The sequence below is a fragment of the Hemiscyllium ocellatum genome, chromosome 23 (assembly GCF_020745735.1).
Source record: "Hemiscyllium ocellatum isolate sHemOce1 chromosome 23, sHemOce1.pat.X.cur, whole genome shotgun sequence".
NCBI lineage: Eukaryota > Metazoa > Chordata > Chondrichthyes > Orectolobiformes > Hemiscylliidae > Hemiscyllium > Hemiscyllium ocellatum.
Window position 1 is genome coordinate 3,544,855 of NC_083423.1, and position 17,123 is coordinate 3,561,977.

General features: G+C 45.1%; 1 protein-coding gene across 1 annotated transcript in view; it reads right to left on the reverse strand.

Moving 5' to 3' along the window:
• The window catches only part of elapor2b (endosome-lysosome associated apoptosis and autophagy regulator family member 2b), a 127,599-nt gene that overhangs the window by 7,925 nt on the left and 102,551 nt on the right, over window positions 1-17,123 (reverse strand). The window contains exons 15-20 of the mRNA XM_060842588.1: window positions 13,910-14,083; window positions 12,321-12,510; window positions 7,640-7,736; window positions 6,440-6,541; window positions 4,705-4,831; window positions 1,187-1,365 (exon numbers count right to left, since the gene is read on the reverse strand). Of these exons, the coding sequence (XP_060698571.1) occupies window positions 1,187-1,365; window positions 4,705-4,831; window positions 6,440-6,541; window positions 7,640-7,736; window positions 12,321-12,510; window positions 13,910-14,083 (869 nt within the window). The remainder of the gene's footprint in view (window positions 1-1,186; window positions 1,366-4,704; window positions 4,832-6,439; window positions 6,542-7,639; window positions 7,737-12,320; window positions 12,511-13,909; window positions 14,084-17,123) is intronic.

Below are 17,123 nucleotides of genomic sequence, written 5' to 3' on the forward strand. Positions count from 1 at the left end.
CGGTTTCTCTCCCCACCCTATTTTGTGTATAGAAACCTAGATTTTCTCTAGCTACCGTCGGTTCTGAGGTAGGGTTACTGAACCTGAAACATTAACTCTAATTTCACTCCACAGATGCTCTCAGACCTGCTGAGATTTTCCAGCAATTTCTGTTTTTGTGCCTTCACAAGTCCACTTTGTTGCTAAAATTTTTATGAATGTAAACAACATAAACAAGTATTTATATACCACCTGTAACTGAATAAAAACTCACAAGGTGATTGACAGGAGTAAAAGGAAACTAAGACACATCTCTAGGTATCAGCATAGACAGCCAAAGTCTTGGTCAGAGTGTTCAAAAGTGGGAAAGCAATGTAGAAAGGTTTGATGCAGGAGTTCCAGAGTTTAGGGTCTGGGCCACAGGAAGTACAATCACCAAAGGGCCAGTGATTAAGATTGGGAATGTCCATGATGCTAAAATTAAACAAGGTCAAAGTGCTGATATAACACCCATGTAGCATTTAACTTTTGAATACTCTCTCCCAGTGCTTAAAATTCCTATATCATTGACACAAGGAGATCAAAAGCGCAGAAAAAGGCCCTTCAAACAATCAAGTCTGTGCTGGTAAAAACACTACTTCACCATTCTAATCCGGTTTTCCAGCACTTGGCCCAGTGCCTTGTCTGTCTTGGTATTGCAAGTGCATGTCTAAATACATCTTAGTGTGATGGGGGTTCCTGCCTCTCCCACCCTTACAGGCAGTCAGTTCCAGATTTCCACCAGCCTCTGGGTGAAAAAGCTTTCCTTACATTCCCTCTAAACCCTTAAATAAATGTGCCATGGTCGTTGATCCCTCCACTAAGATTCTTCCTGTCTATCCTATATCTCTCACAATTTTATATAGCTCAATCTTGTCTCCCCTCAGTCTCCTCCGCTCTAAGAAAAGCAACCCGAGTCTGTCCAATCTCTCCATCACTGAAACTCTCCAGCCTGGGCAACATCCTGGTAAATCTCCCCTGGACCTTCTCCCAGTGATATCCCATTCCTCCTTTAAGGTGGGTTCCGGAAGTGCACACAATAACTCGAGCTGTGGCCCAACCAACAGTTCCAGCAAAACGTCCTTACGAAAACGGAATCAAATGACATTTGTTTGAAAATAAATACCGTGTATCCTCAAACATTCAGGTCATTTCTCTGTAAACTCACTTTTTGTTCTTTTTCCAGAAATAACAGGTCAATATCACCAGCAGCACTGCAGTAAAAGCTCCGATTCCTACAACAACCTTTAGCCAAAAATCTATCATCTCACAGTTGGCGATGCTTTTTGCAGGAAGTTTGACACCTTTGCTGCACACTTTCGGCTCCTTCCATACGTACGTGGTTTCCTAAAATGAGAAGTTATTACATTTCATGATTAAAACAACTGCAGCAAAATATGAGATCGCTTACCATGGGTGGTCTTCCATCTTCCTGAAAAACACGTCCCAGCCCGACCGACTGAGAATTTATAACAAGGGAACACCGTTCGCTTGTTGGTTCAAGTGTTGGATAAATGGGTTGGCCAGAAGCATGAGAGCAGAGTAGGCCATTCAGCCCATTGATGAAAATGTGTTGCTGGTTAAAGCGCAGCAGGTCAGGCAGCATCCAAGGAACAGGAAATTCGACGTTTCGGGCATAAGCCCTTCATCAGGAATGAGGAGAGGGTTCCAGGCAGGCTAAGATAAAAGGGAGGGAGGAGGGACTTGGGGGAGGGGCGATGGAGATGTGATAGGTGGAAGGAGGTCAAGGTGAGGGTGATAGGCCGGAGTGGGGTGGGGGTGGAGAGGTCAGGAAGAAGATTACAGGTTAGGAGGGCAGTGCTGAGTTGAGGGAACCGACTGAGATAAGGTGGGGGGAGGGGAAATGAGGAAACTGGAGAAATCTGAGTTCATCCCTTGTGGTTGGAGGGTTCCCATTGACTCCACTTTGCCATTCAATAAGATCACGGCTAATCTGATCATTCTCAACTCTGCCTTCCTGCCTCTTCCCTGAGGATAACAAGAATGACCCTGGGCAATCTATTCAGAGCGAAGGGATGACCCTTTCAGATTGAGATGAGGAGGAATGCTTTCAGCCAGAGGCTGGTTAATGTGTGGAACACATTGCGAAAGAAAGGCTGTGGGGGCCATGTCAGTGAGTGCAGTAAGACAGGGATAGATAGGTTTTTGATTAGCAAGCAGATCAAGGGTTATGGGAAAAGGGCAGGAAAATGGAGGCAAGAAACATATAAGACCATAAGACATAGGAGTGGAAGTAAGGCCATTTGGCCCATCGAGTCCACTCCACCATTCAATCATGGCTGATGGGCACTTCCACTTACCAGCCTTCTCCCCGTAGCCCTTAATTCCTCGAGACAACATGAATCTCTCAATCTCTGATTGATATCAGCTATGATTAAATGGCGGAACAAACTCGATGGGCCAAATGCCCTCATTTTGCTCCTCTCTCTTAAGGCCTTATAACTTCTGCAAAGGTTGTATGACAAGGGCTCTGGAATAATTATATGCAAAATATTATCGCTAAGGTGGGGACAGTAAAGTTATCTTACACTGAGTAGCCATTTGATGAACAAGCTTTGGGTGCACTGATGGGTTAACAGTTATTTTGTAATGAGGACACATTGAGGTTCAGATGGAACATACGGATTCCCACATCTCTTCCCTCCATCTTCATCAAGCCCTTTCCTCCTCATATTCACTTAGTCTTGACTTTTTTTATCAGGCCTGTACGAGGCTGGTAAGGCCAGCATTTGTTTACCATCCCTAATTGCCCTTGGAATTGGTTTGCTCATCCATTTCAAAGGGTAGTTAAGAGTTAACCACACTGCAACGGGTCTTGAGCCACATGTACTCAGACCAGGTAGAAACAGTAAATATTATTCCCGAAAGGACATGAGCAAACCAGGTAGGTTTTACAACAATCAATGATAGTGTCGTTGCTGATGATGAGCCGAATTTAAATACTACCATCAGTGCAGACCACTCGGCTGGCCCTCTGGGTAATTAACCCAATAACATTACCTTAAAGCTGCTCTGGGAGAAAGTGAGGACTGCAGATGCTGGAGATCAGAGCTGAAAATGTGTTGCTGGACAAGTGCAGCAGGTCAGGCAGCATCCAAGGAGCAGGAGATTTGATGTTTCGGGCATGAGCCCTTCTTCAGGAAGCTTAAAGCACAATTCTTGACATTTGACCCGGACAGGGGGTAGCTGTGCCCTGCTTTGTGGGCAGGAGCTGGAGCTCCTTCTGGACAGGGGACAGGGAACAGGGAACATCTCCCCCCCACCCACCCTGGGATCAGCAAAGGAGGCTACAACACCAGAACCTAACCGCCCTGGAGCCAGGCTTCCACCTGGGTCAGAACAGTCTCATCATCTGGTTGAATGTCCAGTGCTACAGGAAGAAGGTCCACACTGCCATTCTCTGTCTGCAGCCTCACCCTCACCCTCTCTCTCTCTCTTTGCTACTGCACCAACCTCCCACCAAGGCTCATGCTCTACCACTCTCACTACTTCTTGCGACACCTCCCCCCTCACCCACCCCGAACACTAACACCACTAACCCTGCCTGCCGTCTGTGCTTCACCTGCACCAACAGTAACATCTGCCATCTCCCTGAATACCTGTCCCTCTCTCAGTCCAGGAGGAAAACAGCCCCCAACAGCACACAAAGATCGAGGCGGGATGTGGAGTGTGTGATAGCTATCCCGTCACTCCCTCCGTGCACAGCATTCTGACTCCGACCGCTCTGAGCTGCTGACTAACCGTGCCTAAACCCCTGGATCGGTATCAGAGGCTGCCCTTGACCTTCAGTGCCAGGACTCCCTGAACCAAGGCTATCACCCTTGACTTGACAGAGGACTAATGACAAATACAACAAACTTCCTGACTCTGTGCCTGCATTAAACAGCAAGGCCAGGCAGGGGCACCGTGAGCATCGGGGTCAGCTCAGACTGAGTGAGCACTCTGACAGGGTCCCTGAGCTGGGCAGCAGGGGGGTGGGAGTTGTGGTCTCCTTGAGCTGGAGTGGGATGTGGGGTTTGTCCTGAGCACACAGTGTCTTTGCTGCAGCATTACAATGAGTGTTCCTTGGGTAGCCCGAGGGGCACCATTGAAGGGCAGAGTGGCCTTTAAGTGGATTGGAGAGGTGCCATAGGGTTCCTAGAGACTGGCAGGTGTTGAATACCAATGTTCGTTGATATGCAGTGGGTGTGTGTGATCAATACCCACAGAGAACACCCGTACTGATTTCCATGCTGAGAATTCTAACTGTTGAGTCTGTTTTGTGTGCTTGTTAAGATGAGAAGCTGAATATTAATTGAGTGTTTAACATGCACTCATCCTTATCAATTGGCATCTCACGTTGCCTTGTGAAAATCTCACCACACTGACTGGCATAAGCAAAAACGTTGGAGCGAGATGCTCCCGATGTTGAGATGTGCTTTGCCAGAATTCTCATCTGATTCTGCCATCAACATCACTATCACCCCCTTCAGTCAGAGCCCTGTAAGATTCTGCCTTAAGATTCTAACCCAGTACTTTACTCGTTAAATCTAATGATGCCCATTCATGAAATAATGAACAATAAATATTTGAGAAATGACCACTGCCTTATGAACATGCAACGCTGCTAAATATAGGATTCATCTCGACGATGTAATATTCTGCCAGCTCTCTCCTCCAGCTTACCTGAAGACCCCCTTTGCAAGCTCCCTCGATTGCATGGTAGTCAGCTGTTGTGCAGAGTGGACAGGCTTGGACAGTTGCCCACAGGAAGAGGAATGTGCATCCATCACATGTCCCACCCGGACAGCCACTGGATCAGAAAGAGAAACTGCAGTCAGACAAACAGCTCCCGCAACGGAGAAAACTGGGAGGATGTTTCTCTAACAAAAATTCTAGAGGGCAGTGGAGGCCCAGTCTCTGGATTCATTTAAGAAAGAGTTGGACAGAGCTCTCAAAGATAGTGGAATCAAGGGTTATGGAGATAAGGCAGGAAGCGGATACTGATTAGGAATGATCAGCCATAATCATATTGAATGGTGGTGCAGGCTCGAAGGGCTGAATGGCCTACTCCTGCACCTATTGTCTAAAAATGAAAAGTGCTGTAAAAATCAGTAACAAAAGTAGAAATTGTTGGAAATGCTCAGAAGGCCTGGCAGGATCTGTGGACAGAAATCAAAGTTAATGTTGCAGATCGAGTGGCCCTTTCTCAGTAACATTCTCTCCCTGATAAACCTTCCCGTCTCCTGAAGTCTCCCAGCAGGTGATGATAAAACAGGGAAGCAATCTTTGGAAAATAAATCACTCCAGTGCAGTAGGGAGATCTGAGCAAGTTTACATTCAAAAGGAATCCATTCTTTAGAACGGGAAAATAAAATCCATCAAGTGGTCATTCACAGGTTGAGTGCATCACTGGCTAGACCAGCATTTACTGTCCATCCCTAATTGCCCAGAGGGCAGTTTAGAGTCAACCCCATTGCTGTGAGTCTGGAGTCACATGTAGACTAGATCAGGTAAGGATGGCAGTTTCCTTCCCCAAAGGGCATTAATTACCCAGATGGATTTTTCATTACAGGAAATTGGCATGAGTCTGGGCTGCTCATTAAGAGGGCTAGCACAAACATAGCGGACCAAATGGTCTCCCGCTGTGCTGCCACCATTCCATGATTCTAGAATTCTTAATTGTATGACTCTAAGTAACCCCAATTGCTACCCAATGGGGGGGTAACAGTGGGGTTCCCCAACTGAAGGGCAAAAGAACAGTGCTGTCTCCTAGGAATCTACCAGCAAACATATTTCTGTCCATTTAGTTCCAGTGATTATGTTAAATTTATTCCAGTGGATAGATTAGACATTCTGTTATAGGCAAAGGAATTGGCCAGTTGGAGAATGAAGGATGTGTGGATACAGGAATAACTACACATCCTATCAGCTCTGAAGCCAATGGCCAAGAATCTCATCAACTGAACTGATCCACAAAAGCAGGAAAGAGAAAGCAAGGAGAAACAGAAAGAAGTATGGGACGAGATGAAAGACACCAGGAGTGAGAGGGAAGAGAAAGAAAGGAGAATGGCAGCTTGCATGTTTTTACTATTAAAAGACAGCAACTTTAACATGAGTAAATTGATATATACAAATTGCCTCATTGTCGTATATCATAATATTAACATTACAACATGTCATAACATGTATGTTAGATTCAGCAATAGAAGTCAGTTAGCTGAGTTGGCTGGATGGCTGGTTTGGTGATGCCAGCAGCATGGGCTTGATTCCCATTGCCATTGTTACCATGAAGGTAACCTCTCCCCTCACCTGAGGTATGGTGACCCTCAGGTTAAGCTGTAGATAAATTAGGCCATTCCATGAGAGAGAGTGGGAACTACGGCAACTTTACTTTTCATTCAGTGAATGTAATGAATACCTTGGTACAGAGATTTCTCCTTTCCCCTCCTTTCCTGGATCACATCTTATTGTTATGACTGTTCCACGGCCATTTTCACATGAAGCTGTTGACAGAGATGACCTGCAGTGATAAATCAGACAATGAAATCCTTTAGGCTTCACCTCAAAATCCTCCACATGTGAACCAGTCAAAACCTGATTCAGAGTCTGCAAAAGAACATCAGAGAAAAGAAGCAATCTGTGAGTTTCACAATAATTGGAAATCTGGGATGAAATGACAGGCAGCCAGGGTTTCTCACTCTGTCACAACCAGCATGGTCAAAGGTTAGAATCCAGCCTCATATTTCAATCAGAGAGCATAAGGATCAGATTGCATATGGTTGGGTCAAGTTTGGGGGAAGTCGTGGTTGAAAATGTGTTGCTGGTTAAAGCGCAGCAGGTCAGGCAGCATCCAAGGAATAGGAAATTCGACGTTTCGGGCATAAGCCCTTCATCAGGAATGAGGAAGGGCTTATGCCCGAAACGTCGAATTTCCTATTCCTTGGATGCTGCCTGACCTGCTGTGCTTTAACCAGCAACACATTTTCAACTGTGATCTCCAGCATCTGCAGACCTCATTTTTTACCTCAAGTTTGGGGGAAGCCTATGATGGGGGATGAAAATGGTTTTGTTATGGCAGTAATCACATTGCTCTACCTAGTTATAAACATTTACTGGAACACAATCAAAAGTGACAACCCTCATGTTTATAAAGATTGTTCACGGGCTGTGTGTATCACTGGTTGGACTCAGCATTCATCGCCCATCCCTAGTTGCCCCCTGAGAAGTTGGGAGTAAGCTGCCTTCTTGACCCACAATGCCATGAGGGAGGGAGTTCCAGGAGTTTGACCCAGTGACAGTGAAGGAACGGCGATATATTTCCAAGTCAGCATTGTGTTTAACCTACACCCTTTTCATTATAACTCTTACAATGCCTTTGAACAATCAAACTGCTCAAGTCAAAATATGATACAAATAACAGCTAGCAAATTAATAAAGTGGAGATTGACCACCGTACTATCCTAGGTCTCTACATTGGGAACACTCAGTTGCTATTGTCCTTGTGGGGTTCAGAAAGGCAGTGTGTGGGGAATCATCTACTGGTCATGTTCCATAAGCCACCAAAAATTATCAAGCTGCACAAATTGATTAGTGCTCCTAACACACCCTGTCCACTTACATGTAGAAGAAATGGATGTCAGGTATGTGGTTTGTAGGAGCAGGAAAGTACTCTGGTTTCGCAGTAACATTTTGAATGGATGTTTCAACAGTTGCTCCTGGCAAAACACAAATTCCAAGACAAAATATTTAGTGCAAAGTATGAGAAAACATTGGTTTATTAATGTTCAGTGTTACTGAAGAAGTGAGCCATAATCTCCAGTGAGTAAACATTCCCAGATAAACCTGGAGTCAGATACAGCACTGGTTTTAGGTTACACAGCTCGTTCAGTCCACTATTTCAGCCTATAAAAAACGTACCCTGGTCTCGAAACATATGGAACAGGATAAAGTTACTGCATTTACCTGAAAAGTACATGCTAAATTCACAGGAAAAATTAACATATATCCATTCTAGAATTTGTATTGGCATGTTAAGTCTTAATGACTATCAAACAACAAACTAACTTCTAACAAGTACAGCATTTCATTCCTTCAGATTTAATTATTGCTAGAGATGTTTTAAACATGTCATTTCATTTTACATTGACTTCTTTTTCAATTCAGAATTCCATCTTTCTTTCCCCCCTTTTGCTAAAGACTTTTTAAAAGTTTTGGTCCATTGACTGAAAAAAATGGACCCTGCCTTTACAAGGCAGAGAAAGTACAGGAGCTATTTGTAACTTTGGAAAAACAATGAGTGATGCATACTTTGGGGGACATTGAGTCCAAAAGCTCAGTCATCATTTGTTGTGGGACCAGAAGGGCTCAGCGTAGTAACAACCCTCTGATTGGTCAGACTGATCCTGCGAACAGTGAGAGGGAAGCAAAGACACCTCCAGACAGTATCTGTGTTGATCTCCCTCTCCTCTTTCTCTGTAAAGTTTGATCCTTCAACTTTCTGCTGAAAGAGCAGAACAACTACATGCAGAGAAACTGCAAAAAATAATTCTAAAACCCAACCAAAGTCCAACCAAGCAACCAGTGAACTACAGAGTGATTGTCGCTGTGTAATAACCATTGAGGCATCGTCAAAGGACTGAGGATTGGGAAACACACGAATCCAGTTGAGTTATTTTGGACTGGTGGTACAGAACTGTGCTATCCTGAATATTGTGTCTATTCACTCATAAAATTTTGATTCTGATTTTTTTTCTGTTATGTTTGTTAGTTTATCAGTGTGTGTGTGTGTCTGTGCTTGTATGCATATGTGTGTGTGTGTGTGTCTGTGTGTGTATTTGTTAAAAGAACATAGAACAGGACAGCACAGTACAGGCCCTTCGGCCCTCAATGTTGTGCCGATGTTTTATACTACTCTAAGATCAGACTATCTTGGGTGGCACGGTGGCTCAGTGGTTAGCACTGCTGCCTCACAGCACCAGCGTCCCATGTTTGATTCCAGCCTTGGGTGACTGCCTGTGTGGAGTTTGCACGTTCTCTCCGTGTCTGCGTGGGTTTCCTCCCACAGTCCAAAGGTGTGCAGGTTAGGTGAATTGGCCTTGCTAAATTGCCCATAGTGTTAGGCGTGTTAGTCAGAGGGAAATGGGTCTGGTTGGGTTACTCTTCGGAGGGTCAGTGTGGACTGGTTGGGCCAAAGGGCCTATTTCCACACTGTAGGGAATCTAATCTAATCTAATCTACATACCCTTCATTTTACTATCATCCATGTGCCTATCCAAAAGTCGCTTAAATGTCCCTAATGTATCGAACTCTACTACCATCGCTGGCAGAGCATCCCACACACCCACCACTCTCTGTGTAAAGAACCAATCTCTGACATCTCCCTAAACCTTCCTCCAATCACCTTAAAGTTATACCCCTTGTGGTAGCCATTTCCACCCTGGGAAAAAGTCTTTGGCTATCCACTCTATCTAAGCCTCTCATCATCTTGTACACCTCTATCAAGTCACCTCTCATCCTTCTTTGGTATTGTTTAAGAATTATAAGTTAGAAATCTCATTCTTGTTCATTTCAAAGTTTCACAGTAAATATTGTTGTTGTTTATTGTTACTGAAGGAACCTATTTTGGTTTGTTTTTATCATGTGGAATTAGAATTAGATGTTATTGTCATGTGTACTCAAGTACAGGGATACTGGAGTATAGTGAAAAGAGTACAATGTCACTATTCCCTGGGCCATCTTAGGTAGAAAGGTATAAAGCCTTAGGTATAAAGCAGAAAAATAAAGAAATAAAGTTAAAAGTTCAATATTATGGTCCTTTTTAAGTGTTTAGCCATGGGCCTGGATCTTTCACCATGAATCTGAAGACCATCACCAGCACAAAGCAGTCTGCCTGCCTGGAGTCCTTCCACCATACCACCCCCACAGAACCATGTCGCCACTCTGAGGCACCATCTTGCCTCTACTGATGACATCGCTGTCACAACGTCCATGCTGGGCCAACCTCAGCGAGGCCTCCACCGCCTAAAGCTACCGGATCCCCATATCGGGCACTCAGCCCAACCTTGCCTCCCTCCGCCACCGCCATTACCATGAGCACTAACATGGTGCCCTCTGCCACAGGGAAAAACCCTCACTGAAACTGCCGAGCCCACCAGGGAAGAAAGAAAAAGCAGGGACAGTCAGAATAAAGTACAAGGGAATGGGGCAGACAGGCTCCATGCAGGAGGCCAGATGTTGCACTGCTACTCCCTGCCATCTTGAACCCGGAGCAGTCAGTCTGAGGTAAATTGAAGTATTTTCAGGTACTAAATCATCATGCTGTCATAAATCTAGGAGGAGTGGGGCCTGACTTCCAGATCAAAATCTCAGTGGGTCAGGACGCTTTACATAATTTTCTCTTTGTGTAATATGACACTCAATTAAAATATTGTCCTTCACCTCCCTGCCCTCCATAAGATTTTGTCAATCTGACCGGTTGAGGTGAAAAGCTGGTGTGAATTTTGCATCTCCTCCCCATCCCCACCCCCTGCTACACATATAAAATAAAGCCAGGGCCAAAACAGGGCTGCTGCACACAACTCTGAGCAGTGTCAATGTTGCAGGAAATGAACCACATTTAGGCCTATTTGGGCCTTGAAATTACCAGCTAAAGACTATTTAAGGACCTCATTCCCCTCTGCCACCTGAACATAGGGTGAGGAAGAAAACATAACTCCCAGCCTTCACCTCTACCAGCTCAGGACGAAAGATGGGAAGGGAGGAGGTGTGAGTTGGTGGGGGTGGGGAGGGGAGGAACTAAGGAGCTGCCCCCTGTGTCCACCAGAAGTACATCAACCCTCATCCACCCCATGAGATGACAACCACTCCTGCTGTGCCTCCCAAATCTCTGGAACCTTCTTCTACCCTCCCCTTGGCAGGATCCCTGACAGAAATCTCCAGTTTGGACAGAAGTCCAGAATCCTTCCTTCTCTTGGGGGTCCTTTGGGTCCCAGCAAGGATCACCACCTGCTTCTGCTGTTGCTGGGGCAACTCCACAGCCGGGCAACCAGATTGGCTGGCAGCTGTCTGAGGGAGGGACTTCCTATGCCTGTGGGTGGGGCTAGTCCCAGAAACTCTCTTGAGTGTCTTAGTACAATAAATGACCGCTGACTGTGAATCATTGCTAATCACAGAAATACAAACCATGCTGAAAAAAATATTTTACTCAGTGTGGTACCCAGCTGTTGTTTACACTTACATCATCTGCTGCATGTCTAATTTTATAGCTAAAAAAAGAGAGAACGCAACAGGACAGAGGGATGTGGTAGTTTCTACATAATTACAAGAAGTCATTATGCACTTACACCAACTAATGGGAATAAATGGGAAACTGGCCTTTATTATAAGAAGCTGAAATATAAAGTAGTGAAATCTTGGTATAACTGTGCATGGTCATGGTGAAAGGGAACCTACAATACTGTGTACAGTTTTAGTCTTCTTAATTAAAGAGGGGTACGCTTGCAGTAGTTCAAGGAAGGTTCATTCTGGCTGAAGACATTGTAAATCAGTCTTAGCAATTTTTCTAGCTGCACCATTCTATCATAGTGTGCTACTGCAGCTGTCCTGCCCAGGACAGTCAGAAACTACAGAGAGTTGTGAACACAGCACATTCTGTCATGGGAGACAACCTTCCACCCACTGACTCCATCGTCACTTATCGCTGCTTTAGAAAGGCAGCCAACATCATCAAAGATTTTTCCTACCCTGGTTCTAATCTCTCCCAACCGCTTCCTCCAGGCAGAAGATACAAAAGTTTAAACAAACGCACCAACAGATTCAAGGACAATTTCTTCCCCTCTGTTATCTGAATTCTGAATGGAACTCTCAAATTTTAAATTTAATGTTGACCTTGTTGTTTGTGCACCGTCTCTGCAGCCGTAACATTGTATTCCTCGCCTTGCTCTATCACCCAATGATCTTAATACGGTATGATCGGCTTTACCACATGCAAAACAAAACTTTTCACTGTACCTAGGCACAGGTAACAATAATAAACCAAATTTTTAAAAAGTCAGAGAGTTTCTGATGCTCAATAACTGTCCATCGGAAATTTTAACTTCCAAGGAAATTCCTATGTAGCCAGTGCACCAGGACTGATATGGTATTTCCCACCTCAGAGTATCCAGAGACCAGAAGATCTGGACTATCACCTATTAAGAAACACAGGTCATGCATCCTACTGAATGACATGTGATATTTTCTAACATTCAGGTAAAGAAGCTTCTCTAAATCTGTTCTAAAATTACGTGACTGTCACTGACCTAGAAAGGCATCAGCCAGACTGATAGACTGAGATGACAGTGCAGTTCGGAAACTCCTCCCATCTGAGGGAATGATCGTCGATTGACAGACAAAAGAAGCAACAGAATTGCCCAATTCATTGGGATCGCTGTGTACATCCTGGACCGTTACATCAGTTACATTATCAGAGCAAATGGCAATCTTTTTCCCCTATAAGGAGAGAGAGGAATTCAAACAGTTCAGCATTAATACTTAAAACCAATGACTTTATGGAAAATGCCTTTTACAGGCTGCATGTAACATTACGGGTTGAGAAATTGAGAAGCGTTGAGAAATTAATACACTGAAATTTTTTTAAAACCTGTAATCCAAATACATGCTGTGACACTCAAGTAACTTTAACAATGTTTAAGATAAAATGATCAAAGCCTTTGGATCAGTTTAGACTCTATAATTTCTGATGTTCCTCAGATATTACAGACCTTAATGTGTTGCATTAAAGGGGATCAGAATTTGCAATCAAATAGCAAGCAGAGGACATTCCAAAGTGCTTCACAGCTAACAGAGTACTTCTGAAGACTAGGGAGTACTCAATGAATGGCTGTACACTAGGAACAGAGGGAAGTTGGGGTGCTAGTCCACAAAACCCTGATGGTGGCAGGACAGGTTAAATGGGAAGTTAAGAAGGCATATGGGACGTGTCTTTATCAGTCGACACATGGTTTAAATGAGTAGGAAGGTTCGGTCAGAGCTGTACAGGACTTTGAGGCCACAGCTGGAGGACTGTGTGTCATTCTGGTGTCCCTCTGTAGGAGGGATGCGATTACCCTGGATAGGGTGCAGAGGAAATTCACCTGGGATGGAGCAGTTTAGCAATGAAGAGAGGCTCTTCGGCTGTTTTCTTTACAGCAGACAAGCTGAGGGGTTATAAAAGATTACGAGGAGAATGTCTGGGAGGGTAGCTGAGGCAGGAAACCTCACAACTTCACAAAGTACTGGGATGAGCACATGATGTATTCAATGCTATGGGCCATGTGCTCATAGTAAGAGTAGTGTAGATTCAGTGTGTCTTTGGCAGTATAGTCGTGATATTCTGAAGGGCATCTTCAGTACTGTGTGATTCTATGATTCAATACATTCTAGTTATTGTATCACATTGAAAATGTGGGAATAAAACTGCAACATTGCAAGCTCCAATAAACCGGAAAAGTCCAAAACTCAAAATCAGAATGTTGTCCCATAAAATGTAAAACACTCTTTAATCTAGAAAGAGTAAAATTCTGCACATCATAATCTGATGGCATCATTCAGATTGCAATTCCCTTGCACAGTTCATTGCGAAACCACTTTTAACACAAAAATATACAAAATACAAGCGTCTAAACTCATTGCTTTGTTTAATAAGAATTGAGCACCTTAAATGTTTAAATTTACTTTGGGTGGGCGATTTAGTGGATTTATTACTAATGAATAACCAACATCAGCAAAGTGCTCTGGATTTTACATTTCCCATGCTCCCAATCAGAAATCTCTCTCTGTTTCAGCAAATCTGCAACATCACAGATGAGATCGAAGTGAAATATTCATGGAGAGATAAACAAAAACTTACCTCATTCCCACATAAGCTAATGTTAAAAAAATGGTAATACTTTGTTCCTCTTGAGGTGAAACTGGGTCCATTCATGAAGGAAGCCACACCACTGATATTGCTGAGCTCAAATGTTAGAGTCCGATTCTCCAGCATGTGTGTAAGTGAACAATCACTGAAACAAACTGAGTGATCCTGTTTTAAAGAGAGGATGAAGACAAATCAGCTTTGAAGTCAAGTTACAGCATCGCCCTCCACACACTTACACACAAATCCTGTGGCATTTGCTGGTTGTTGAGAAATATTTCCAGAACTTGTAGGCCATTACCAGGAGTGTGCCCGGAACATCCCTACATCTGGTGTGGAACAGTTAAATTGCATTGGCAACATCCAAGTCAGAACCAATCAAACCAAAACACCTGATTAAATGGTCACTTGGTTCTAATGGAGGTCAGAGCTGAAAATGTGTTGCTGGAAAAGCGCAGCAGGTCAGGCAGCATCCAAGGAGCAGGAGAATCGACGTTTCGGGCATGAGCCCTTCTTCAGGAATGAGGAAAGTGTGTCCAGCAGGCTAAGATAAAAGGTAGGGAGGAGGGACTTGGGGGAGGGGTGTTGGAAATGCGATAGATCGAAGGAGGTCAAGGTGAGGGTGATAGGCCAGAGTGGGAGTGGGGGCGGAGAGATCAGGAAGAAGATTGCAGGTTAGGAAGGCGGTGCTGAGTTCGAGGGATTTGACTGAGACAAGGTGGGGGGGAGGGGAAATGAGGAAACTGGAGAAATCTAGGTTCATCCCTTGTGGTTGGAGGGTTCCTAGGCAGAAGATGAGGTGCTATTCCTCCAGCCGTCATGTTGCTATGGTCTGGCGATGGAGGAGTCCAAGGACCTGCATGTCCTTGGTGGAGTGGGAGGGGGAGTTGAAGTGTTGAGCCACGGGGTGGTTGGGTTGGTTGATCTGGGTGTTCGAGAGGTGTTCCCTGAAACGTTCCACAAGTAGGCGGCCTGTCTCCCCAATATAGAGGAGGCCACATCGGGTGCAGCGGATGCAGTAAATGATGTGTGTGGAGGTGCAGGTGAATTTGTGGCGGGTATGGAAGGATCCCTTGGGGCCTTGGAGAGAAGTAAGGGGGAAGGTGTGGGCGCAAGTTTTGCATTTCCACAAATTTCAAGACATGCAAAACTTGCACCCACACCTCCTCCCTCACTTCCCTCCAAGGCCCCAAGGGATCCTTCCATACCCACCACAAATTCACCTGCACCTCCACACACATCATTTACTGCATCCGCTGCACCCGATGTGGCCTCCTCTATATTGGGGAGACAGGCCGCCTACTTGCGGAACGTTTCAGGGAACACCTCTGGGACACCCAGACCAACCAACCCAACCACCCCATGGGCTCAACACTTCAACTCCCCCTCCCACTCCACCAAGGACATGCAGGTCCTTGGACTCCTCCATTGCCAGACCATAGCAACATGACGCCTGGAGGAAGAGAGCCTCATCTTCCGCCTAGGAACCCTCCAACCACAAGGGTTGAACCTAGATTTCTCCAGTTTCCTCATTTCCCCTCCCCCCACCTTGTCTCAGTCAAATCCCTTGAACTCAGCACCGCCTTCCTAACCTGCAATCTTCTTCCTGACCTCTCCCCCCCCCACCCCCACTCCAGCCTATCACCTTCACCTTGACCTCCTTCCACCTATCACATTTCCAATGCCCCTCCCCCAAATCCCTCCTCCCTACCTTTTATCTTAGCCTGCAGGACACACTTTCCTCATTCCTGAAGAAGGGCTCATGCCTGAAACATCAATTCTCCTGCTCCTTGGATGCTGCCTGACCTGCTGCGCTTTTCCAGCAACACATTTTCAGCTCTGATCTCCAGCATCTGCAGTCCTCACTCTCTCCTTTCTAATGGAGGTCAGTACTGGTGTAGCTGTTACAGTGATTGCAGAACCAGGCTTTTGATAAAATTCACTCTGGACTCCAACTCTTCCATTTGTGCAAGACTTTGACTAGACTGAGAATCTATACTGGGGAACTTTTACAGATTAAGGGTACAACTTCAGTTCCAGTCCCTTATGACAAGCAGCTGGTTCACTTCCCACTGATTGTAGTAAAAGGCTCGGGCTCAAGCTTGATGGAACAGAACTGGTTGAGCACAGTTCACCTTGATTGGCTCAACATTTTTCCATTAGAAAATGGCTGCCTGAGTGAAGTCCTAATTAAATAGCCGGTTCAGGAATGGTTAGGGAGTATCAAAAGAAACACGACCACCTTGCACGTTGGCCAGGAAGCAATTCCGCGATCCTGCAAGCCCATCAGTGCCATTTTTAGATTAGATTAGATTAGGTTCCTTACAGTATGGAAACAGGCCCTTCAGCCCAACAAGTCCACACCGACCCTCCAAAGAGTAACCCACCCCCCTCTGACTAATGTACCTAACAAATTTGGACAATTTAGCATGGCAAATTCACTTAACCTGCACATCTTTGGACTGTGGGAGGAGACCGGAGCGCCCAGAGGAACCCCACGCAGACACGGGGAGAATGTGCAAACCCCACTCAGACAGTCGCACAAGGCCCTTACAGGCAAATCAGGAGGCTGGAAAGGGAACAAATCATCAAACCAATCCAGTTTGTGGCAGCTCCATCATACCAATTGTGAAACCCAAAAACTCAATTTGCCTTTGCCTGGATTTTAAGCAAACGGTAAACTGCTTCTGGCAGCTGGATCAAGACCCAGTCCCTCACGTAGCAGACTGAGACACAAAGCTGGCCGCGGTGGTGGGGGGGGGGCTGGGTTGTCCTGCACAAAGCTGGACATGAGCCACATGAACCTGCAATTGCTGTTGGTTAATATTTGTAATTTTTCAGTGGACAATGAAAAGCATTTTACAAGGTCTACCCCAGGTCACTATTTATCTAGATGATGTGCGAAGAATAGGGGAAGACCAATAGGGAGCACTTAGAGAACTTAGAAATAGTCCTTAGATGTTCCTCCTACTGGACATATGCCTTAGAAAGGGAAAATGTTTGTTGAGGCCACTGCAAGTGACTTATCTGCAAGGTTGACAAGACCAAGTTACACTCAGTAAAAGATAAAGGGGAACCAAAGGAACCCAGCTCCCACCGGAGCTTAGGCCTTGCCTTGGTGAATTGTTACATAAAGTTAATTCATAACCTGACCTCCGTCCTAGCACCTTCACACCAACTCCTAAACAAGGGTCAGCCTTAGGAATGG